This window comes from Diospyros lotus, chromosome 6, assembly GCF_014633365.1.
Source record: "Diospyros lotus cultivar Yz01 chromosome 6, ASM1463336v1, whole genome shotgun sequence".
NCBI classification, from domain to species: Eukaryota; Viridiplantae; Streptophyta; class Magnoliopsida; order Ericales; family Ebenaceae; genus Diospyros; species Diospyros lotus.
Window position 1 is genome coordinate 8,919,944 of NC_068343.1, and position 24,597 is coordinate 8,944,540.

The 24,597-nt window shown below is 36.0% G+C and overlaps 1 protein-coding gene across 7 annotated transcripts; it reads right to left on the reverse strand.

The window, feature by feature from the left end:
* Positions 1 to 14,400: 14,400 nt before the first annotated feature.
* LOC127804775 (pentatricopeptide repeat-containing protein At2g01390) lies at positions 14,401 to 20,565 on the reverse strand. 7 transcript variants are annotated; one of them, XR_008023733.1, is made up of 3 exons: positions 18,657 to 20,565; positions 14,859 to 16,120; positions 14,401 to 14,762 (listed from the first exon to the last, which is right to left on the reverse strand). XR_008023733.1 is itself a non-coding variant. In XM_052341780.1 (3 exons), the coding sequence occupies exons 2-3, from the start codon at positions 19,426 to 19,428 to the stop codon at positions 15,114 to 15,116; spliced, it is 1,779 nt and encodes a 592-aa protein (XP_052197740.1). In that variant the 5' UTR covers positions 19,429 to 19,520; positions 19,756 to 20,565; the 3' UTR covers positions 14,401 to 15,113. The 7 variants fall into 7 exon arrangements, 3 of the variants coding, with proteins under 3 accessions (XP_052197740.1, XP_052197738.1, XP_052197739.1); XR_008023732.1 differs by having other exon boundaries at positions 14,401 to 14,771; XR_008023731.1 differs by having other exon boundaries at positions 14,841 to 16,120.
* Positions 20,566 to 24,597: the final 4,032 nt, after the last annotated feature.

Here is a 24,597-nt window from a genome sequence, read left to right on the forward strand (position 1 = left end):
ACCGAAATCCCGCCAGGATTTTGGAGGATTCACATCCGAGTCAGCAGATATATATATATATATATATGTGTGTATGCCAACTAAATCACAAAACATTTAATAGCTTTCCACGTTTAATATTAATTATTATTATTATTATTATTATTATTACTATTCTAGCTTATAATTCTGTCTGTGATGTTATCCACTGCTGGTCTTAAGACCGGATAAAGGAGGAGGGTTGTGTTAAGTAGCCGACAGCTAACGTAAAACTTAGTCAGATCCAAAACATGAATTCTAGACAAATTATGAAAAAACGTTTGGGCGTGGGCATAACCCTTCATAGCGACGCGTTACACTGCTCGCATGTAGTGTCAAGTGAGATAGGGCCGCTGCATCGGCGCTCGGATGTAGTGACAAATGAGTAAGGGTTCCCGCATTTGCTTGGACAGATGTAGGTAAAGAAGTTAGTCCAACATCAAAATCAAAACCAAAAACAAAATCAAAATCAAAACCAAAACCAAAAATAAAATAAAAAAGAAAATCAAATTCAAAGTCAAAGCCAAAAACAAAATGATAGATTAAGGATTGGGTCATGGAACATAGGAACATTAACAGGCAAAGCTATGGAAGTGATAGATGTGATGATTAGGAGAAAGATTAATATTATGTGCCTTTAAGAGACGAGATGGGTAGGGAAAAAAGCAAAAATTTTGTCAGAAAATGGATATAAAATATGGCATACAGGAAATGATCGCGCAAAAAATGGAGTGGGGATCATTATGGATAAAAGCTTAGTAGATGAGGTAGTGGATGTAAAGAGAATAGGGGATAGGATTATTATGGTGAAGGTTATTCTAGGAAGAATGACTATGAATATCTTTAGTACATATGCACCACAAGTGGGGTTAGGTGAGGAGATAAAAGCAAAATTCTGGGAGGACCTAGAAGGACTCATACAAATGATACCAAGAGGAGAGAGAGTGATTATAGGAGGTGACTTAAATGGTCACGTGGGTAGAGACGGAAATGGCTATAGAGAAGTACATGGAGGGTATGGATTCGGGGAAATTAATAATGAGGGTAAGTCTATTCTAAATTTTGCAATGGCATATGGGCTCATCATAACCAATACTAGGTTCAAAAAACGGGACAAATACTTAATCACATATAAAAATGTCACATCAAACACCCAAATAGATTACTTCCTCATGAGACAAGAGGACCGGGTATGTTGTAGGGATTGTAAAGTGATACTGGGAGAGTGTTTGACTACTCAACATAGACTTCTAGTACTTGACGTCCAAGTAAGAAATTGGAAGAGAAAAAATCACATAAAACAAAATCCAAGAATCAAGTGATGGGATTTAAAAGGGGAGAAACAACTAATCTTCAAAGAAAAATTAAGGGGAAGAAGAGAATGGAATGGAGAAGGACAGACAAACCAAATGTGGAGAGAAATGACTAATGCCCTGAGAAACACAGCAAAGGTAGTGCTTGGAGAGACAAATGGTAGAGCCCTTAACCTTAAGAAGTCTTAGTGGTGGAATGAAGAAGTGCAATTGAAAATTAAAAATAAGAAAAATTGCTATAAGGCTGTATATCAGTGCAACAATGAAGAAAATCAAAAAAATTATAAAGAATCAAAAAAGGCAGCAAAAAAAGCTGTTAGTGAAGCAAGGTCAAAAGCATACGAGAATCTATATAAACGACTTGATACAAAAGATGGAGAAAGGGATATATATAAATTAGCTAAAGCAAGAGAAAGAAAAACAAGGGATTTAAATCAAGTGAAGTGCATAAAAGATGAAAATCAAAATGTATCAGTGAATGAGGGAGTGATTAAGGAGAGATGGAATGAGTATTTCACAAAATTATTCAATGATGATGGCGACACAAGAGTTAGGTTGTGACATCTTAGTAACTCCGAAGGAAATGTGAGCTATACATTTTATCGACGCATAAGTCCAAATGAAATAAGGCAAGCATTAAAAAAGATGAAAAATCATAAGGCGGTGGTACCGGATAATATACCAATAAAAGTATGGAAATGCATGGGAGAAGAGGGTATCTTCTGGCTAACGAAATTATTTAACGCGATTCTTAAATTAAAAAAGATGCCAGATAAGTGGAGGAAGAGTACTTTGGTCCCTATATATAAGAACAAATGAGATGTTCAAAACTGTGAAAATTACAGAGGAATTAAGTTAATGAGCCATACCATGAAACTCTGGGAGAGAGTAATAGAGCAGAGGCTCAGAAAAGAAACAGATGTCTTAGAAAATCAGTTTGGTTTCATGCCCGATAGGTTAACAATGGAAGCTATATACCTATTGAGGCGCCTAATGGAAAGGTATCGGGATCATCAGAAGGACCTACATATGGTATTTATAGATCTAGAAAAGGTCTATGATAGGGTCCCTAGAGAAGTATTATGGAGGGTTTTAGAGAATAAAGAAGTCCCAATAGCCTATATACAAGCCCTTAAGGACATGTATCATGGTGTAGAGACAAGGGTCAGAATATGCGGAGGGGATACTGAACTGTTTAAAATTACAATAGGATTGCATCAAGGTTCTGCACTAAATCCATACTTATTTGCTTTAGTAATAGATGAACTCACTAAAGATATTCAGACAGAGGTGCCATGGTGTATGCTATTTGCAGACGACATAGTGTTGGTGGATGAAACAAAAGAAGGAGTGAACACTAAGCTTGAGTTATGGAGAAACAATTTAGAATCTAAGGGATTTAAATTAAGCAGAAAGAAAACAGAATATATGGAATGTAAATTTAGTAAGAATGCAAGAGTAGAGATGTTATAATAAAATTGGAAGACCAAATTTTACAAAGAAAATACCATTTTCGATATTTGGGATCAGTAATTCAAAAAGATGGAGAAATTCACGAGAATGTCACATATAGAATTAAGGCAAGTTGGCTAAAATGGAGAAATGCATCGGGGGTGTTATGTGATGATAAAATTCCATTAAAATTGAAAGAAAAATTCTATAGGACAGCTATAAGACCAGTTTTGTTGTACAGCTCAGAATGTTAGGCAGTCAAATACCAACATGAGCAAAATACGAGTGTAGCAAAGATGGGGATGTTAAGATGGATGTGCGGCCATACAAGAAAAGATAAAATTAGAAATAAAGTTATTTGTAATAAGATAAGAGTAGTGCCAATAGAGGAAAAGATGAGAGAGACTCGACTAAGATGATTTGGTCATGTGAGAAGAGACCAAGAGACGCTCCTGTGAGGAGAGTTGATGAAATGGAACAATTAATCAAAAAAAGAGGTAGAGGCAGACTTAAGAAGACTTTAAGGGAGACATTAAAGTTTGATATGAAGTGTATGGATCTTAATGAAGATATGACAAAAGATAGAAATACATGAAGTTTAGAATTCATGTAGCTGACCCCACATAGTGGGATAAAGGCTGGATATGTTGTTGTTGTTGTACTATTCTAGCTTATCTTTGTTTATGTTGCATACATGTAGCATTCCAAAAATTTGGAGACAAGTAAAAATAATTAATTTGGATGTTTGTGGATATTTTAGAATATTTGAAGATTTTTGAAAAAAATATTTATTTATGATATTTTAAAGAAATAGGAAATTAAGGTGATTAATTAAATTAAGTGAAAGTAGTTATGAAAATAATAAAATAAAATATAGTAATAATAATAATAATAGTAATAATAAAAAAGTAAATCAAATTAACTTAAATTAAATTAATTACTTAATATATATATATATTTATATGTGTGTATGCATGGGGTGGCCTTGTCTTGGCCATGTCTTTTTATGGCTTTAATGCCATTGAGTTGTGTGCAAATGGGATAAGCTTGGGCAGCAAGCTGGGAGGAGCAGTGCGCGGGGAAGAACAAAAGAAGAAGAAGAAGAAAAAGAAGAAGAAAGGAAAGAAGAAAGGGAGGAGAAGAAGGAAAGAAGGGCGAAGAAGCAACGTGCAGGGAGCAGTGGTTGCGGGAAGGAGGAGAAGAAAGGAAGAAGAAGAAGAAAAGGAAGGAAAGAGAGGAAGGAAAAGGAAATAAGGAAAAATAAAAGGATTTTAGAATTTTTTGGCATAGAAAGTGATCAGGTACGTGAGTAAAAATTAGTAGAAGCGTGATATATGTAAATTATAAATTTTGCGCGATTAGAAATAATTAATTTAAGTTCCGGTTGTGTTATTTGTTAGAAAATGATTTAATTCGCATCGGGAGCACAAGAGAGGCTGAAAGCATCTATTTTCAGGCAAGCTCCTAACCCTCTCTTCGCGTTATTTATTTCCCTTGAAAGTCTTTGAGGTTTCTTCTACTCTAAACCCTCCCTCACCGAGACTCGATTCTACTCATAAATAATAATAATCCGCGTAGTAACTATTTTATGACTTTTATTTTATTAATGAGTTTATTATTAATGGAATAAGCCAAGTAAAGATGTCATGGTGTCTTTTATTTCGATAGTCACGGAGCTTCGTATCGCTTCGCTTCCCTTGAGAATGATGCCGAACCGTTGGGGTTAGGTTCTTAGAGAAATTGGTTATGGTCAAAATTAGGAAAAGGTGTTAAAGAGTCTATTATGTATGTTGAGATGATTTTCTATGAATGAGGAAGAATGAGAATGATGTCATGATGCTATGTGATTATGTACATGAAAAGTTATGGAGAAATGTTGTGTAATGTTAAGTTTATAGGCTATAAAAGTTAATGGTATCAGTAAGTGTGTCTAAGGGTATGGGTACAAAGTCACTGACTGTTAACCATGGGTCGTGGCAGTTGATGGCTGGATGTATGGGCGCCAGTCATCGGTTGTTACGATAAGCGCTAGACGGCCAGAAGAGCTGGTACTCTAGATTCCCGCCTTGGTTTGTGCATTTCATGATGTGTGTGCTACAAGGGGCTGGGTTGCATTCACGTGGGGACATGCTTTGTGTGTGATGGGATGTATGAGCATTTGCATGACCCGGTTGGTCCAAGAGCCAATTTGGGTATCCTAGATGAGCATATGCATTTAGAGCATGTTGCATGTGTTAATTCTTATGTGTGAGCGTAGCAGGGCCTGATGCTTGGTTTATGGGGGGCCTTGTCATCACGTTTATGTTACAGAAGCCCTTGCATTTCTTATGTGTTGCATTGCATGGTTCTAATGTTATTGTTATTCTGGACGGGAGTACCGTGCCAGGTGTCGGGAGTACCGACTCATGTGAGCTTCGGCTCGGCTTAGATATTAGCTCGGGGTTGGCCCGAGGGAAGACCAAGATCGCGGAAGTATATAATTATGTGATGTTTGACATGATGAACACATGAGAATATGATGAGAATCAAGAAAAGTATGTAACAAGTATCAGGAAAAGACAAATGTTGAATGTCAGGAAAAGCCGACCATGTCAGGAAAAGGCTGGTCTAAAAGAATGATGAAATGGTAGCCTATGTTAGGCTGCAGCAGGTTTGTATGCGGAACCTGGGCGTCAATGTGTGACTTATGTGGGCCCTTGGTTCCTTATGTGCAGTTAAATTTTATGCTATGCATGTAGAAGTAAGGTACGTATGGATCATGACATGGCGTGATTGCATTGGCATGAATCGCATGGGGTGTCATGAGAAGAGTCCTACCCTAAACCCTCAACCTTCATTTCATGAGCTTGCTGAGTCTCGCGACTCATGTTGTTTTACATCATTCCAGGTACGTTCATCGGGATTTGGGTCCAGGCCGTCAAGTCATGGTAGCAAGTGCAGAGCTCTCCCAAAACTAGATCTTGGCGGTCATCGAGTCTTTGATAAGGTTAATGTTTACGTTTTCGAAGTTTGTCGTATGTTATGTAAGCCCAGGTGGGCCAAAGTAATGGATGATATGTAAAAATGATTATGAGGTGTGAAATGATAAATGAATATGATTTTAATAAGGATTTTTCATGAGTTGTAGTTGTGTGTTGTTCGGTATCGTTTTAGTAATGACTCTCTCACGGATCCTCTTGGTGCTCGGGGGCTCCGGGAGGCGGGCCGTTACAATACATCTCCCCATTATTAAGCGTCCAAATTCAATAATTTATTCAAATTAACTCCTCAATAATTAAAATTGAATTTAGAATAATATTATACGAACAAACAACTTGACTACCGGGTTGACAAACTCTTTTAAATTACAAATTAACCCTCCTTCCAAAATTACAAATTAACCCTCAGCTTTCTCACTCTCTGTTACTCCCAGTATTCTCATTCTCTTTCACTTTCACTTTCATTCTCTCTCTCTCAAACCCACTCTATCTCTCCCCCATTCTCTCTCTCAAACCCCTGCCGGTTGCAATGTCTCCCCCCCTTTCTCAAACCTACTCTATTTCTTTCCCATTCTTTCTCTCAAACCCCTATGGGTTGTAGACTTGGAGTGTCTCCCCCCTCCCACCCTCTCTCAAACCCACTTTATCTCCTCACATTCTCTCTCTCAAACCTCTGCGGGTTTCAGTGTCCCCTCCTCCCCAACACATCGCTCTCGCACCATCGCTGCCCAAGGATGGCCCCACCATCTTCTTCACGCGTCGTTGACCTTTCAGCGTCGCTTGGACCGCCACCGTCAGGCCCCATCGCAGCTGTAAAAGATAACATTTATATATACAGTTATAAATATTTTAATTTTTTACATGTACATATATACATTTATATATATTTATATATTTTCTTTTTTTCTACTGTTATTTTTTTTTGCTTCTGTTGTTTTTTTTTATGGTGATTTAGCTGTTGAAATGAAAATTAAAAAATATAACTTATTTTGAATTATGAAAGAACATAATTATTTTGATTGTATACTTGACAATTGAGTAAAAAATATTAGTTGTGTTATTTTCGCTTATTTCATCTGTTATTAATTTTTCTTCAATTTGAGGGTATTAATTAAATTGCTTGATTTAAATTATTTACTTGTAAAATTATAACATTTGTGTAAAATAAGATTAATATTTTACTTAAATCAGATTGGAGTAAAATTACTTGGTAAAATTTTGGAGTAGTGTAAATCAGTGTAAAATAAGATTGGTAAAATTATAACTTAGTAAAATTACTTAACTCAATGTAAAATAAGATTGGAGTAAAATTAATATTTTTAAGATCAAATCTAATATAATTAGATATATTTTTTTTATTATTTTACAATTAAATATAACAACAATTTTTTTTCTTATTATTTTGCAGTCAGATGTAACAACAACACTCTTGATAGTTGTCATTAAAAATGTTAATATTAATATATATATAATGAGATCACACAAGTAATTAAATAATTTATTTTCTCATTTAATATCACTTTAAATACCAACTTATTGCAACAATATCAATTATATCTTAAAATCATCTCTTTTTTTGTATTAAAATTACAGTTCTTAAATAAATAAATAAAAAACATAACAGAGAGTGGGTGAAGTTTGGGCAGTTCGACCAGTGCAGCCGGGAGGAGGGGTAACGGCGGTGACACCATCCTTGGGCGACGGTGATGTGAGCAGCGGTGGTGCGTTCCTCCCTCAAGGCCAAGGATAAGGGAGAGAGAGAGTGAGTGAAGTTTGGACGGCTCTTGCTCGCGATGGCGGGTGGGGGCGAGACGGTGAAAGAGGCGGTATGGGGGGCAGGCGACGGTGGTCAGTGGCCGGTGGGGGGGGTGACGACGACGACGGTGATAGCGATGGCAGGCGGTGTTTGCGGTGTTGGCAGGGGAGACGGCCTGTGCAAGCATGGGGGCAACGACGGGTGGTGTTGGCATGGGAGACGGTAGTGGTGTCATCTTTGGGCGACGATTGTGCGAGTAGCAGTGGCGGGGTTGACGGAGGTACGAGAGCGGTGTGGGGGGCGGACGCTGCACTTGCAGGGGTGGGTTTAAGGGGTGCGATTTTGAGAGATAGTGGGAGAGAGACAGAGTGAGAGGATGGTTTTGAGAGAGAGAGAGGGGGGGTTTGAAAATAGGCAGGTAAATATAAAATTAACTCAAATTGAAATCCAAATTATCGCAAGATTTTGACACTAAAATCTTGCGATAACTTGGGTTCGTCAACCCATACGTCAACTTGTAATTCCGTGTAGCATTATCCTTGAATTTAAGTTATTTATGATAATTAATATTCTTTTCCAATTAACTTTGTCCAACGTTAAGTTGTAAAGGAGCTTTATAATTTTTATTCTTTAATATTAGAAGAAAGAAACACATGATCCAAAACGTACGGTACCATTAATTTTATATTGCTTTCGATTTTTTTTTCTATTATACATCGTTACTCGTGCCCCTCATCGAACCTGCCCCTAGGTCATCACAAGAGAGATAAACTGCGGGATATGCCTAAGTGGCCAGAGTTAGAGACTGCGTCCACTAACACTTACCAATGACCACCCCCATAAGAAATTACTTCCCTCAGGAATTAATCCCACACTAGTAACCTCCTGCATTACTCGTTACAACCTCTTCTTTTACCACTTGGCTGTGCCCGGGGTGCTTTTGATTTTTGAATGGATTGTATCTGTATAGAGTTTATAAAAAAAAAAATTGTACAAGTGATCAACCCATGTAATAAAAAAAAAAATTACTATTTAAAGATAAATCTGATTAAAATTAAATTACATGACTTTACTCTTTAACATAAAAGAAAAAAAAAAAACAAAGAAAACAAAGTTAGGGTCTGTTTGATTAGTCATATTTTTTATTAAAAAAATGTCATTTTCTACCTAAACTCTAGTTTTTGAGGTGTTTAATTGATCAAAATTTTCATGAAAAATATTTTCTCACTTATGATCATGTAATACTATTTTTTCACTTTTGTTAGAATTGGTTCTTATTAGGGGGGTTAGAATCAATTTTTTATAGAAATGGGAAAACCCACGCTCGCCTTTCCCTTCCACCACTGCCCATCAATGAAGAAAAAGGATCAATGACTAGAGAAGATGTAGGCGATAGCCATGGCAGCAACGATGGCAGTGGGCGGTGACTGGAGAAAACGTAGGTGATGACCATGGCAGTGATGGATCGTCCCTTCGTCGCCACGCTGTCAGTTCTCGATGTGCCGACAACAACTCAGGTTTTATCTCCATGAAAGACGATGATCTTGATGATGACCATAAAACTTGTGGGTTACAATGGGTTGAGATAGAAAGGCTGCCTGTAATATCCCAAAAGTCCAAAGAATGGTATTATATATTAAGAATAAGTAAGGAATGAAACAACACCAACTAGATATCTTTTGGGCTGAATGTAGGTAAAGAACTTTTGGGTTAAGCGTGTTTGAATTGGGAAAACTTAAGAATAGATGACCACTGGGAAGTTCGTATAAACCTATCAGGATAAGTTACTCCGATCTTTTCTATTACTCGATACAGAATGTTACATGTGGTATCAGAGTCGACTCTTAGACAATGCGGTCCGATGAGGGCAATGAGTGGCACCGAGGTGCGAGGGTTTGAACAAGAAGCGGCTCTTAACAGGTTTATAGGATTACAGCTTCTAAAAGGGAGAAGATATGTGATTAGTTGTAAGGTCGCATGACGATGACATCATGTGCTCAAGGGGGAGAATGTAATACCCCAAGAGTCTAGAGAAATGTAGTATATATCGAGAATAAGTAAGGAATGAAATAATACTAGTTAAATATCTTTTGGATTAAATGTAAGCAAAGAACTCTTGGGTTAAGTGTGGTTGAGTTGGAGAAACTTAAGGATAAGTGACCCCTAAAAAGTTTGCGTAGATCCATCAAGATAAATTGTTATGATATTTCTTATTTATTGCTCGATACTGAATGTTACGTTGCCAACCTTTGAACGACTCAAGCTGTCCCTGTTTGATGTCAAGCACGGTGAAGCATGGTGGCTTCGATCGTCGAGTTGTTGCAGAAGCTGAGAAGAAGAAGAACCGACAAGTGAGTGCTTTGCTTTTTGCCTAAACTGACAAGACTCTCGTTTATTTTTTTAATTTTTAAATATTATTTTACATAAATATGAAATTACAATTTTAACCACAAGGTAAGGGTGAAATTATTGAGAGTGGAAGTGAGATACAACAATCTGAGAGTGGAGGGCGAGTGCTCGTTCATGGCAAATCCTTTAATTATTTAAAAAAATATTTTTTTCTATATAAATTCTATACTTGAAATTAAATTCACTCTTAGCCCTGTTTAATAGCGTGAAAATTTCATAAAAAACACATATGAGAAATTAAATTTTATCTTTGTTATTTGACATATTATAATTTTTTATAGAATTAAATTTCATGATATAATTATTAAAATATATTTTAATCTATTTTTCATAAAAAAATTCATTTAAGGAGGTTGATTTTCTTTTATATAAATTAAAAAATATTTACTTTCCTAACTAAACTAAATGCTATCAAACGGGGCGTTACTGTTTTTCTTAAAGGAGATCGATCAAGTTGACAAAAATTCCAACAATTATTGGTCGGGGGATAGGTGTTGAGGCTCACGTAGAATAACTTCAAATGACTATAACGTAAACGCATTATATATATATATATATATTTATATTTGAATGTATATAAATATGTGTGCCCCCTGATTTTAGAGGTAGGAATGTTAATAGGATTAGATGCCATGACCCTCCACCTCCAGCGTACTGTATTGTATCTGCCACCGCCAGTACTATCCCTTGAAGATTGCCATTATTATTCATATATACATATGATTGAACAACTTGTTCCCATTATATATTCCGTGGAGTGTCCTTATAATGTTGCCTCTAATTCTCAGCCTTCCTGGATAGAAATAAAATACCACATACAGTAACGGTGCCTTTAATCGTAAGAGTGAAATTTGAATAAAAAATAAATAAATTATTTAAAATTAAATTCTAGAAAAAATATCAATTAAAGACTTGGCTTAATTTTCTACTTAAAAATTATCTAAAAATAAATTAAATATACCACACGAAATATTCAAAAAAAACCAAATATATATACACAAATATACAAACACCCAATTTTAGGATAATATGAGAAGAGCTGAGAAGAGGGAAGAGGCGACAATGTGAGTGTCGTCTTCAACTGAGGAAGTTCTAGCGGAGCAACGCGAGACCGAGAGCCTAGCAGCATTGACCGGAGCACTTCCAATGCTTTAGAATGCTTTCACCGTCTTTGCCCTCTCTCTCATTCAGTTCGTTGCTACCATTATTGGTCGTGGCTGCCATACCCGACCACCGATTGCACTTCCCCCCCTCCTCGCGATTGCCGACCATGCTTCCTCCCCTCCTTGCGATCGCCGACCACGCTTCCCCTTCTTCTCGCGATTGCCGGTCGTGCTTCCCTTCTTCTTCTCCTTCGTGCTTCCGCTCCTATGCTTCTTCTTCTTCTCCAAATGCCTGGAATTTCTTTTCCAACCCCCCCTAAAAATTGGTTTTCCAGCAAAAGTTAGAATTGGGCATCACGTGAGCAAAAGTGAGAATTTGAATTACCTAGAAAATATGGTCTATCAAACACCACTAAAACTGAAATTTATATAGAAAATGACTATTTTTCATGAAAAATATGGTCAATCAAACAAGCCCTAAGGATGTTTACTTGGAAATTGTTATGGGTATTTCCCAAAAAGAGCTAAGCGAGTTAGTCTTGACCCAACAAGCCGGCCCAATCTCCCGAGGCCTAGTAGGCTTAAGCTGAGCACTTCAGAGCAAGCTCATGTATCACTGAAACCCGAGCTCAGGTCGCGGATCCTAGTGAGCTCCCAACAATGTTTCTAGCGAGCTCTCAGTGATATACCCAACGAGTTCCCAGCGATCCCTCTAATTTGCTGACCAACAATTCAGCTTGTCGGTCAAACTATTCAGCTCGTATAACAACATTGCTGCTGAATAATTAGAGTAGGGACCCACATACTTTATCTGATGCAAACCAAATCTTTGGTAATACAAAGCCCACTCCCGATTTCATGGAATTGATAAGGACATTTTGTCTCCATGATGTCGTTTTACCACTTTTTGATTTTATGTAATTGTAAACACCGCTCGCTATAAATAAGGATAAACAACACCATTATAAAAGAGAACAACCATAATAATATGCTATGACTCTGTCGGAACGCCTAGAGAATAGTCGTGGAGTAGACATCGTTCTAGTCGAATCATGTAAAATTTATCTGTCTTTGCTTCCACTTTATTCCTCCTCTTTGCATTTGGACTTGATTATTCTCTGTGAACTTACGAATCACAGTCGGTTAATTCTGAACATCGACAGAAATTATTTAACTCAAGCTTTGCGTTTGATACTAAATGTCATATGAAAATTAATTGTACGATAGAAACCATAAATTGATTTGTTAATTACTTGACTTGAGGGTTATATATGTATAAATAACTTCTTATGATTTTTACACAAATATTTATTTGGTGGGTGAAAATAAGAGAGGAAAATGTAATTAATCTTGAAAGTAAAATAACAAACACAAATCCCTAATAATTTTATGGTCATAATTAAGGTAATATAGAAAGGTTTTGTTGAAATAATGAGGATATAATGTCTACATATTAATCATTCGAGTTATTTTCTATCTTGATGGATAATTTTACAGATATACAATAGATAATTAAGTAGAAAATTAGATATATCTTTTTTTTTATTTTCACCACGAAATAATTGAAAGAAAAGTGGATGTAGCATCATCCATTCATGATTATACATTTATGGCTCGCAGTCGAAGGAATATTGGTGGCTACACTTAAAAAAGCACCTCCCAAGAAACCTAGCTACAAAGGCTACACCTCTCAGCCAAGAAATAAAATAAAATAAAAAAAAAGTAAAATCCTTAAAATAAAGGCTCATCCAATGATAATTCTTTTTTCTCATATAATAGAAGAGACGTGCACATCAAATCTCTGATTGCTGGTCTAGCAAAAAAGAAAAAAAAAATGGGTGTAAGTTGGTTGATGAATTCCACAGCATATGTTCTGCCCATGCTATTGTTTGGTGATTTATTGTGGTTGCATTATTGACTATCATACAGCTAATATTCTCGTGATATATTCTTGTGCTTTCCTTCACACCGGCTAGTAAATGTTTCTCCATCAAGCTTAAACGTCTTCAAATGATATTTTCAACCCAAAACCTTTCTTTCTTTTTCTTTTGCTTTTTTTTTTTTTTCGCGCGCCGGCACACATGTGTATGATTTTTTCTTAAATCAAATACACAAGTGATGATCATGTGTGGTACAACAAGATGTAAAAGATTAAGTTTTAGCCACGCTATTACGATGATCATCAATTTATGTCATCTGAATCTTGATGGATGCACTAACTTCTTTAATCCTAATCTCTTATTAGGTTATGTTGATTATTTTGTACTTTGGTTCAATTTAATGCAATCTTATTTATTAGAAGGTAGCATCATCTTTTCATTTTCAATCTTAATCTTATCGCCTTTGAAAGAACTATTTTATTTCATTACAATTATCTTTTGTTTTGATAAGTGTATTACATTTATTCGGTTAATACAAAACCAAGTTTGATTTCTTTTTTTTTAATAACCCAAATTTTTAATGAGCTACGTGTTATCAACCTTCTCTCTAAGATTGGTGATTTTCCTTGTTGCACTGTAGTTTATACCTTGTAGGGAAAGGCCAAGAAACAAAATACGTCAACAGTGTGTCTGATAATTCATCATATTTGGTTCTCAAATCTTGCCTTTTCTAGTCATGAATCATCTTTCCCCACGTTTAAATGACTGCTTATTATTTATTCATTCTTTACCAATACCTCAATTAATTGCTAAAGAAGGTCAACAAAGTATTATATAAGGGCTCTAATTGTCATGCTTTCTGTTTGAAGGGTACTAATTGGGTAGTAACAGCTTTTGGAATACTTTTGAGGTCATTGCAATTGATAAGCACTTCGGCTAAGCTTAAACTTTAATGGGCTTAATTAATTAGCATAAAATCAACATTGAATTTCAAGCTTATCACAGATAGAAAGCATGAGCAAATTTGTCGAATATACTGGCAGTGGCAAAATGGCTATGAAGCGTCCAATCAGCCATCCCATGGTCCACCCTTGCCATCTGTAGTATTAATGGCTTTGTATTACCATTTTCCTCTGCAATTATTCTAAATCACCTTACGTTACCAGGAAAATAAACAAGAAATCTTACTTTTGCAGTTAAAATTTGTAGCACTTTAATTTTTCTCGGCATAATATAATAATGATTTGATATATTATTTTTTATTTGCTAACAACTGACACCTAATTTAGGTTGTTGCTAAGCTTATCCATTGCAAACATGATGTTAAACTTTATGATTAGGCTTAGGCATATTAAAAATATTCATATAGCATGTTCATATGACATTTCTAGTCCTAAAGAATCTGTAAAGGTGGAAATAAAAATGCACATCTGACCATGAATTCATGATTTCCCCTTTAAACAATAACAGCGAAAGGTGTTGACAAGGATGATGGAAATTGATATATGCATAATATACGACAAGCTAAGACATGACCATGTTCCACACAGAATTGTGGTACCCTAAACATAATCAATTGACCGACAAGCATGATTAAGACTTCTATTTGTAGCCAAATTAAAACCGTTAACAATCAGTACAAATTAAAATCACCAAAAGCTGGATAGAAAGTTGTCGCTCCTCTCCTAAACTACAAGCTGCACCCTAATCCTTTTTTAATACACTTCAGCAATTTCGTTCGTACCTCATGACTTATTTGAAAAGGAAGCATCACTTGTTTGTTACCTTCAGAAGGAATGTCCCAAATCCGCTCAACATCCCTGGTGCAACACTTCCATGCATGGACATGTCACCTACAGAAACTGCATATCGTATATTTAGCTGTGTAAAATCTCAGAGACCAATATCCCAGAGTACTATGTGTTGTCTACCTGAGTAGAAGACATTACTTTCTCTTGCAGTATGCGAGCCATTTTGTTAAACTTCATTGAACCTTTAATGAGTGTGAATGACAATGCTGCGCAGAACTACAAAGTTTCCATCAGAGTTTTTAACTTTCATGGAAAAAAGCATTACTCCATTTTGACACCCTCCGTTTTATCCAGGCCATCTGGTCTTGTGGGCAGACCAATATTCACAGTAACGTTTTACCATCTCATACAGCAATTGGAAGACTCTTCTGAGTCTATGGTCCAATTTTACTGTTAGAACATTGTATCCCCAGCAAACAGGCAGTTACAAAGTGTTTCTTCCAACAGATCCATGTTTTGAGAATGACCATTGGCTTCCAGCTGCTTCTTCTCCTTCCTGAAATGTTCTACTTCATCAACTCTGCCACTTCTTTCAAGACCTGATAGTAGCACATTATATGTGCCCAATGTAGCATGGAGCCCTTTATTTCTCATGGCTGTGAATGTTTTCAGTCCTTTATTAGCTTGACCTGAAGAGAAATAGGCAGCAATTAAAGCGGTGTAAGTCACTGTGTTCTTCTGCTCATCAGGCAACAAATCAAATATCTTTGCTGAACAACCAGTCTTCTTGGCTAAGCCAAGCCTGTAGATTAAGATTGCACCCAAAGACATTCCAAGAGAAATTCCAACCCCAATCATTTCCCCAACAACGTTAACAACCTTTGGAAATGAATTTGTTCTTATGAAGACACCCATCAAGGCAAGATATGCAGTTCTTTCAATTCTTACACCCATTTTCACACCATATTCAAAGGCCAATAATGCACTATTTGGTCTGCAATGAGCACTATTCACCTCAATTATGGTGGAGATTGTCTTAGAGTCCAGTTGAGTGTTCTGCTTCATCATGCTGGCAAGCAAGCTGTCAACAGCCAAAAAGTTCTTCCTCCTCAAGAAACTTAATACAAGCCCTATATCTACAACAGCATTGTTATCAGAAACAATTGCATCGCAGTTGTTTATGTCATCCTTTGTGGCACATTCAGTAGAAAAATGCAGATTGACTTGCCTTAGGAGAACATCACTCTCACTGGCAGCTTTTAAAGTTTCAAGGGATTCCAGATAAACCGGGTAACGAAGGACAATAGAGTTTTCCTTCATATACTGAAGTATTTTATTCATTGCCCATGTTTCCCCTGTTTCGCAACATTTCTGAATCAGAATATTGCAAGTTGCTTTGTCAGGTAAGACACCGGCTACTTGCATTTTGTTAAACATCTCCAGAACTTCTTTGTATTTTCCTGAAATCATTTTAAAGATATGATCACTCATTCTAGTGAAAGTCCAACAATTCATTAGTATAGGTGGAGTGGAAATTATTAGAATTATGAACACTATATTGTTGAGAAAAGGAGACACATAGGTAGGTGGGGAAATCCAAACATGAACAGCAGCAACTTGTAGTAGTTTTAGCCAAAATGATAACACACGTGCAAACTTAAATTAAGTGAATAATTTACCTACAGAAACCACATAGATTATCTGAATTCTTTAATTTCAGTGTATGGATGATTGAGTGTTTCAGATATGAAAAGCTCAATAGCTGCGCCAATAGAATATCAGGAGCAAAGAACTAATCTAATTAAATCATCCAGAATGTAATTACTTCACCATAAGCTAAGAAAAAGCTATTATTTCCTAGGTTATGTGCATCTGAAGGAAATACTTCTCGAATCTAGATATTCAACTCTACTAAGCTTTTCTCCAGCATTTGGGGTTGGCTTCTCACATTTATATGGTGAAAGTATCAATACATCCTAAGTTCAATAAATACTTAATCCAGAAACAGAGTCTCCGCATTCATCAGTAACGGTATTGGTTATGACATTGTGTTATAAATGATTTACATTAAATACATTATTGTTCAACATGTATAACTACTAGCAACTATGACACTGCTTCGGCAACACACCATCTAAATTACCACTATTATCACCAACACTCCTTGGGAACTTATCACAGGTCCCCTTCCAAACCATAAGGCAAATGTTTCCAGCCATTCTGTAATTCTAGGCTGGAAGGAAAGACAATTACAAGTAAAATGTATTTGAAGTATCCTCTCTAACATATTCAAGCAAATAATGATCTCATGCGCAATTACCTTCTCAACTAAACTTAGTCACAAGTCATTGCCTTGAAACATATTTATTGTTTCCCTTTGCAATGTTCATTTGGCATCAATCCTTTCTACCAACTTAGATGCATCTACTCATTATCCATTTCAAAATCACCCTAAACAAACTTCCTGACCTTTTGCCTCTGGTTGTTTCTATCACTAGCCTTGCATAAATACATTAACTCATTCATCTCGGTTCTTTCCAAGTTCAACTGCACATTTCCACAATATATTTGCTTTGATCACCATTTCTTATCATTCAGAAAAATCTTTAAAGTTCATGATAAAATCACATCATCTCAAGCAAAAGGAGAACCAACCACTCAAAGTACTAAGTATTGTCAAGTATAATTGCAACAGTGGAACAAGAAGACACCTAAACTTCAATTCCATTCACCTGAAGTTATGAAGGACAAGCATAACTTTATTAATAAGCAAGCAAAGCTCCTACCTGTAACAAGAGAATGGTTTTCTGAGGGCCTAAATTGCTTGACAACTTCTCTCCTCAATATTAGATTCAAAGTTGGTCACAAAGAGCATATTAAGAGCCAAACATGCAAGATAAAAAATAAAATAAAATAAAAATTTAAAAAAAGGAAAAAAAAAAAAAACAAAAGAGGGAGGAAATGAACAGCTACCACAAAACCTATTCAACAGGAATCATGAAATAATCCACTTCAGGAACAGAAGGCAATCAGGGTAGAAAAGATGAACTCATAGATGGAAAAGTTGATGCTACGATTGGATGAAGAGTACTAATGTTAATGGCCCCAGCTCTTTCTTTTTCTATTTGAATTGTGTACCAATTACCCCAGAACAGGTGTACCTTAGATAAAATAACATTCAAGTTCCAGATTCAAATATACCATTACATGACACAACACAACAAGAACAAGACTGTAGCAGTGAATGATGTAAAACTGAAAATGTTAGCATGGAGCACAAAGTACCAAGGAAACATAGAATGATTATATCTAAATAGTAGTAATTTGGAGAATTGATAAACATACAAAGCTGACCTAACTTGAAGGGGAAAAAATTGTTGGAGAAGATAAAAGAAAAGGAATATTGATTCAAAGCTGTGAACGAGTAGATAAGGAGATAAGGTTGTTATGAGAAAAGATCATAACAATTCAAACTAAGAGGATAAAGGAAAGAAAGGATGAAGCACTCTTCAAAACAGATGAGAGAATCCAAGTTCAAATTCATTCAAATTTGTAATGTAGTGTATTTAAATTTGTGGTAATCTATTCCTGTAATTTAGGAGAGTTCTTAGGATATTTTTGTATATGTAATTCACCCTTCGGATCAATGGAAAGTGAGGAAGAATATTCATAGTTCTCCTATTCATTTTTCAAAAATAAAGAAATAAAAACTATTTGACACAATGAGAATTGGCAAAATGCAAAAACAACCTAACAGGCAAGATAATTGTACCCACATACATATAAAGTGATGGTAATCAAATGCCAATCTCAGGCTTTATTTTTAATTTCACTAATCCTTCTTGCTATGCAGAATCAAAAAATTTATGAATTATGGCATACTTATTGCCAAGCAGACAAGCAATCCATAATTTCCATGATAAACATTGCAAATAGCACTAGGAAGTCAAACAAACAGAGGAGCCATAGTTGAAAACAAATAAGGATCAGCCTCACCAGAATAAGCAAGATGCTCCATTAAGACAGTGTACGTGTAACAATTTGGAGAAAAACCAGATTGCAGCATCTCCTTGCAGACTTTAGTAGCCTCCTTCACTCTATTGTAGTGAAACAGAACCTTCATATAAGCGGTATAAGAGACAACTGTTGGATGACAATGCTTAGCTTTCATCTCCTCCCACACCTTGACTGCTCCATCAACATCCCCATCATTGGCAAACCAATGAAGAAGCGAAGTGTAAGTGATTGCATCTATCTTGACCCCTTTCTCTTGCATCTGCTGAAAGACAAAGTTCATTGACGAAATTCTCCTAGCTTCTCCAAAAATATCCAGCATGGTTGTGTAAGTAAATTGGTCATGCTTGAAACCTTTTAATTTAGACGCCCAGTTGAAAAACAACCATGCTTTCTCCATTGGTGGGTGGGTTTTGAGAACTTGGTTGATAGTATAAGAGTCCCATCTTACACACAGTTTTTGCAGCTCTTCCCGAGCCAAATCCCAGGTTGAATATCTCAAAATATTTGATATATTTCTGATGATATCCCTGGCATAAACCTTTTGGTCCGAAGTCACTTTCTTGTCTGTTCCGAGAGTTTCCTTCTTCCGTCCATTAATTTGATAAACAGTTTTCTTCTTTCGGAACTGTTGATGGGCATATATCCATCTAATGGAACTTTTCTTAGAACACCCAAAATGCTGATTGCTACATACAGGAAAAAGGAGTTTGCAGTTTCTGAAAAATTGCCGGGCACCATGAGAAATAAACATAAGGAACCATCAAAACAATTCGAATGAAGATTGATGTTTTTCTTCAGCAGCACGTCTAAACAAATGGAGCAACCATTAGGGCATCTAAGATTCTGAAGTCAAGCAACAATGCTGTAAGATTAAACACATTAACAACATATATTAAAAGTTTTCCAGAATCAGAGCGTCCAGATTCACGGGAAGGAAAGGCCAAAAACTCTTAAGACACTCCAACTCAACAGATACTCAGTGTACCTAAAATTGAATTATCAAAAATAATTATCTGCATCCCACACCCCATTTTACGTGCTCTAAGAGGAAGAATGGCAGAGAAGAAAAAAAGAATACCGTATTCTTTGGGACATTCAAATCATATGAACAGCCACCGTGCAACTAAGGCGCCGCTAGCAGCGGCACTGGTTGCAGCAGCTGCACACATCCACCCAGGACCAGGTATCAGCCTGTATATTGAAATTTAATCTCTGTAACCTGTACGCACGATATTCATTGGTATATAGATGGTTTGGACCGCCTCAATGAATACACGACACTGAAAAAATGATGTAAAAACTTAAGTGTAAAATAATATTCTTATTCTGTGTCGTCTGTAACCCAGGTCCCGTCAGCGAGACATTTCATCGAGCAGTATGAAGACAATAAGAACAAAAGATGTAAACCAGCAGCTGACTCGCCGAAAAAGTAGACGGGGAAGGGACGCAACTCAATCAAATTTAAACCCACGAACCGTAACTCAAGAAATAAATGGAAAACGAAAAGAAGAGACTGAAGAAAGCAATCACAACCAGTTTGAGGAAACGGAAATCCCATCCAGTGCAGAGTACATGGTGGGTATCAAAACCTAGCTAATCTCATCATTCGAGTCATTCAATTACAAGAAAAATTAACATTTTTAGTTTCTGTTATGAATCTAACGTAATTAGTTGTGAAAAAAAGTTAGATTTTTGTTTACAGGAGGACTGACGTGTTGGCTTGGTTTAAGGATGTCTCGTGAGAGTCGGCACACCGGCACCTGCGCTTGTGCCGCTGTGCACCTTTAATGTATTAGTTAATGCGTTATTTCTTTACTGTCACTTAGGTCTCTAAACTCATGTCAATATATCACTATCTATTAATTAATCAAAAGATTAAATTAGTTAATGTCCCCCAATAATAATAATAGATGTAAATCAACCACATAACTCCACAAAATAATTTTTGTGTAGGACATAAGTTTTATTTCCTTTAGGTAATTCAAAATTAAAATATAACACGAAATATTATAATTATTGTCATCCACACTCAGTTATTGAATCCAATGGCTATAGCAATTGACTTGAAGACTTGAACATATACATCTTCTATGACTCAACCCACCAAGACGAGTGATCTAGCTTTGTTAGATTGACTCCGAATCAAACTCTAGTCCCTAAATCAAAATTGATGATACACAAATTCCACTTGACTCAATCCAATACTAGTTGTTCATTCCAATTTAGGTTTTGTTTTGTTTCTCACACCTAATTGCTAACCAAGATTGGGTGTTTATAGCAGTTTGATGATATTATTAATTTTATATTATAACAAATTAAGATAATTGATATTATATTGAATAAAGGCCTTCTCGTGCAACATAAGACTTGCAAGGGACTAAGGGAGTGTGGCGTGTAGGTCTCACACCCTTCATGCGGCATATGTCTCCATCTCATTTTGTTCATATTGGACAACATAAGAATTGATCATTTTGTTCATATTGGATAACATAAGAATTGACTGATACCAGTAACTACACAAAATTTATTGAATAAAATTAAAAAGGCTTTAGTTATAAGATAGGGAAACAATTTTTACGGAAAGATGGACAGTTTAAAAAATTGGAGAAGAGATCGTCCTGGTGACAATGATTTCAAAACATTTGAATTGTAAGTCTTGCAATAGGGTTAGAGTTGGAAAATAAGCGGGCTGGGCCAGCTCGATCTACTTCTCACTTGGGTTACCTATTTTGTGGGCCAGACTAAATTTGGCCCTCGAGGGAGATGAGTCAGGCAATGGGAAATAAAGGCTTAGCACAACCCTATGATTTTTAATAAATTGGCTAAGGTCGGCCGAGTCGAAGTATGGGGTTACAAGCAGGGTATTTGAGAGCTTGCAATAAGAAGGGGATTTGTCAGGCCGACCGCAGACCACAAAGCACTGGCTTGATACGACTTGTATTTTAAGGACTAGCCTGGCTCGTTTGCTACAATACCTACAATACCAAGCCAGGTTGAGAGACGGGCCGGCTAAGAGGGCCCATGGGCCATCGACCATTTACCAACTTTAAATAAAGTGGTCAAAAGAAATAAAAATAAAATATGATAAACTTCACCTATCGTTCTAAAATTTGTCTTTCTATGTTTTCAAAAATAACACAACACATACTTTACTTTTATAATTATAGATTATTCTCTTCATGTTCACTGATTGCTTTTTTATATATATATATAAATTTAGATAATTTGATAATAATATTTTTAATTAAATAAATTTATTATTATATCTTGTCAACAATAATTGGTATTGTCTATGACGTCTAAAAAATTTAAAAATATTACAATAACTCTCACACAATTTTAAGCCATAAGAAACTAAATCAAATCAATTAGAAAAGAAGACATTTCATAAAAGAAGCAAGAAGCAGACAACACAATAGCATTCAAAATTTGAGAAGATGCAAATTCGCAAATCGACTTTATTATATACACATATATGATAATCACATTAATGTCCTGCAACATTTTTTAATACATGACACTTTTTTCTTTTTACTTTATATGTATATAAATGGAAAAAAATAAAAAATTAAGAGGCATTATATATATAATATATATATATATATATATTATAATTTACAAAGTTTCTCGTGGAAGCTGAGTGAAAGGCAGGGATAATGCTATTTATTTAAAATGGAGATAAATGTTTAGTTGGCACATTTTTTTTAGAAAATAAACTATATAAATATTCATATTTACTTTACATGTTTTTATTTTTTAATAAAAAAGTCCAGTGTAAATAAATAGTATTTGTCGCAAGGAAGGCAAAGTTGTTCGGCTTTATGTTAAATATTAAAAAGAGAAACTTCTGGAAGAAGCTTGGCTGGAAAAAAGGCAAACTCAGAAACCACAACGGAAGAAGCAAGGATGATGATGGCGGCGACCGCGGCGGAAGAGGAACCGGCGGCCGATTATTATTTTTAATTGAGGAAGAAGGAAGGCAACAGGAGATTAATTGAGGAAGAAGTAAGTATTAACAAAAAAAAAAAAAAAACAAATAAGAGAGCTAGAGAAGGAGAAGAAGACGAAGAAGCAGCCTCTGTTGCATCAAAGTCTACGCACTGAAATTAGACCTCCCTCCTTCCATTATTGTAAACAAAAAGTGAATGTTAAAATTGATGGGAATACCACTACTAGCTAGTCTACCAGGACAGGACAGGACAGGACAGGTCTCCGAAAGTTAAATCAGTGTGAATGAGATCGTAGACAATAATATTCTTGATGTCGCTGGTCTACCTATTCCTATTTTTATAATTATATATATATATTTTTAATTACATAGCAAAACAAATATGACTTGAAGCCGATGTTCTTGATTGATGCTACTAATCTTGAAAATTCTCTAAAAGTTCACATAAAAAAACAAACCAATGAATGAACAGTACACCGTGTTGGTTGAGTTACGAAGAAGCAAAGAAAGGCCATTCTTGCCACAAATGACACAATTCAAAGGCAATGAATGACCCGAATTTTCCAAACCATTTTTTTGACAAAAAAGTGTGCGAGAGGTTCCAGAGAGTGCCAATCCCAACGAATATATCGGTGAAGACTACATTGAAACACCTGCATTTGTTCATTTCATAGGTGTTCAATTGGCAGCAATTATAGAATTATGATTTGTTATACAAATGCATGCCTATTTGGTCAATTGCTTTCAATGTGGAGGTGTGGCAAACTTGGTGATTACTCTAATGAAACATTTTTATTGTCTTTAAACGTATGCACAACATGTATGGCATGCCAACATAGATCATATAGCTAGAAAATACAACTTTCATATATGCTGCAACTTTCAGGCTCAATTGTTACTGCCCTTATGGATCAGTGCTTCGAGCCACCATCCTCTGATGTTGCAATAAGGTGCCAAATCTCAAAAAAATGACCAAACCAGCATCTTTCTTCCGGCAAAATAGCACCCATAGTTTGCAGTCCAGGGCCTGTTCACTAGTTCAACCAAGCAGCCAGTCATGTTCTGGCTCTTCAACGCATTTTACCTAATCAGATTCCTACACTGGAGCTGGAAGCAGAGTATACCCCTTTCGTTACAAGTCTGGAAGTTGTTACTGTCACAACTTAGTTCCACATCGATAGTTATTGAAGTCCTGAGTATACTACTTGGTTTGTCTCATGACCCCAAGAGTCAGGTTCAGTTAGCATTTTGGATGAGGATATTTGGCATTACAGTTAACATCTAGTTAACACTTGCCATCAGCCAAGAATCATGTCCGATAATTGAGTGCAGAGAAGGTGAGCTCTTGAAAACGTTCATGATAGAAAGCTAGACCTATGGTGCCACCCTGCTAGCAGTCCCTCAGCTATCAGCGATGTTGGTCATACTCCATGCTCTCCTATATAAACTGTCCTAGTTATGCCAATATTGTGATTGTACAATCAAATGGCTTTCAGTCCTAAAATATATATCTATATATATATTGTTCCTGCTTGATTGATTGGGTTCGTGCATGAGAAACGTAGCTATGCATCTATTCCCTCAAAATGTTTGTCAATGAGGGCACTTCACAGTTATTTTCAAGAATCACAAGAGATGTTAATCTCACTGTTAGGGTAACCTTTATAAAGGTTAAATTGAACTGCTGCTCCTATTGATGAATAAACTACAAATTTGATCACCAGTATGACCTCCTCAAACTTGAAGTACTTATCCAAGTCTTCAAATCTAAGACAAAAAGGTAAACCTTGGCCCTTTCCACACTGCTACTCCTATGCTAGCTGCTTGTGTCACTCTCCTAGATGATATAGTTTTACTTCTTAGCAACCTAATATATTGAGATAATGAGATTATTTCTGACACGAACCTTGTTACCACAAATTCAACATTGTTTCCACTCAAAGCAAAGAAACACTACAACAGCACACTAGC

Bases quoted from the DNA above. Each gene is read 5' to 3' on its own strand.
- LOC127804775 (XM_052341780.1), bottom strand. From the start codon at position 19,428: ATGTTTATTTCTCATGGTGCCCGGCAATTTTTCAGAAACTGCAAACTC. The intron at 16,121-18,656 runs GTGAGGCTGATC...AAATGATTTCAG, and splicing joins GGAGCATCTTGCTTATTCTG to GAAAATACAAAGAAGTTCTG.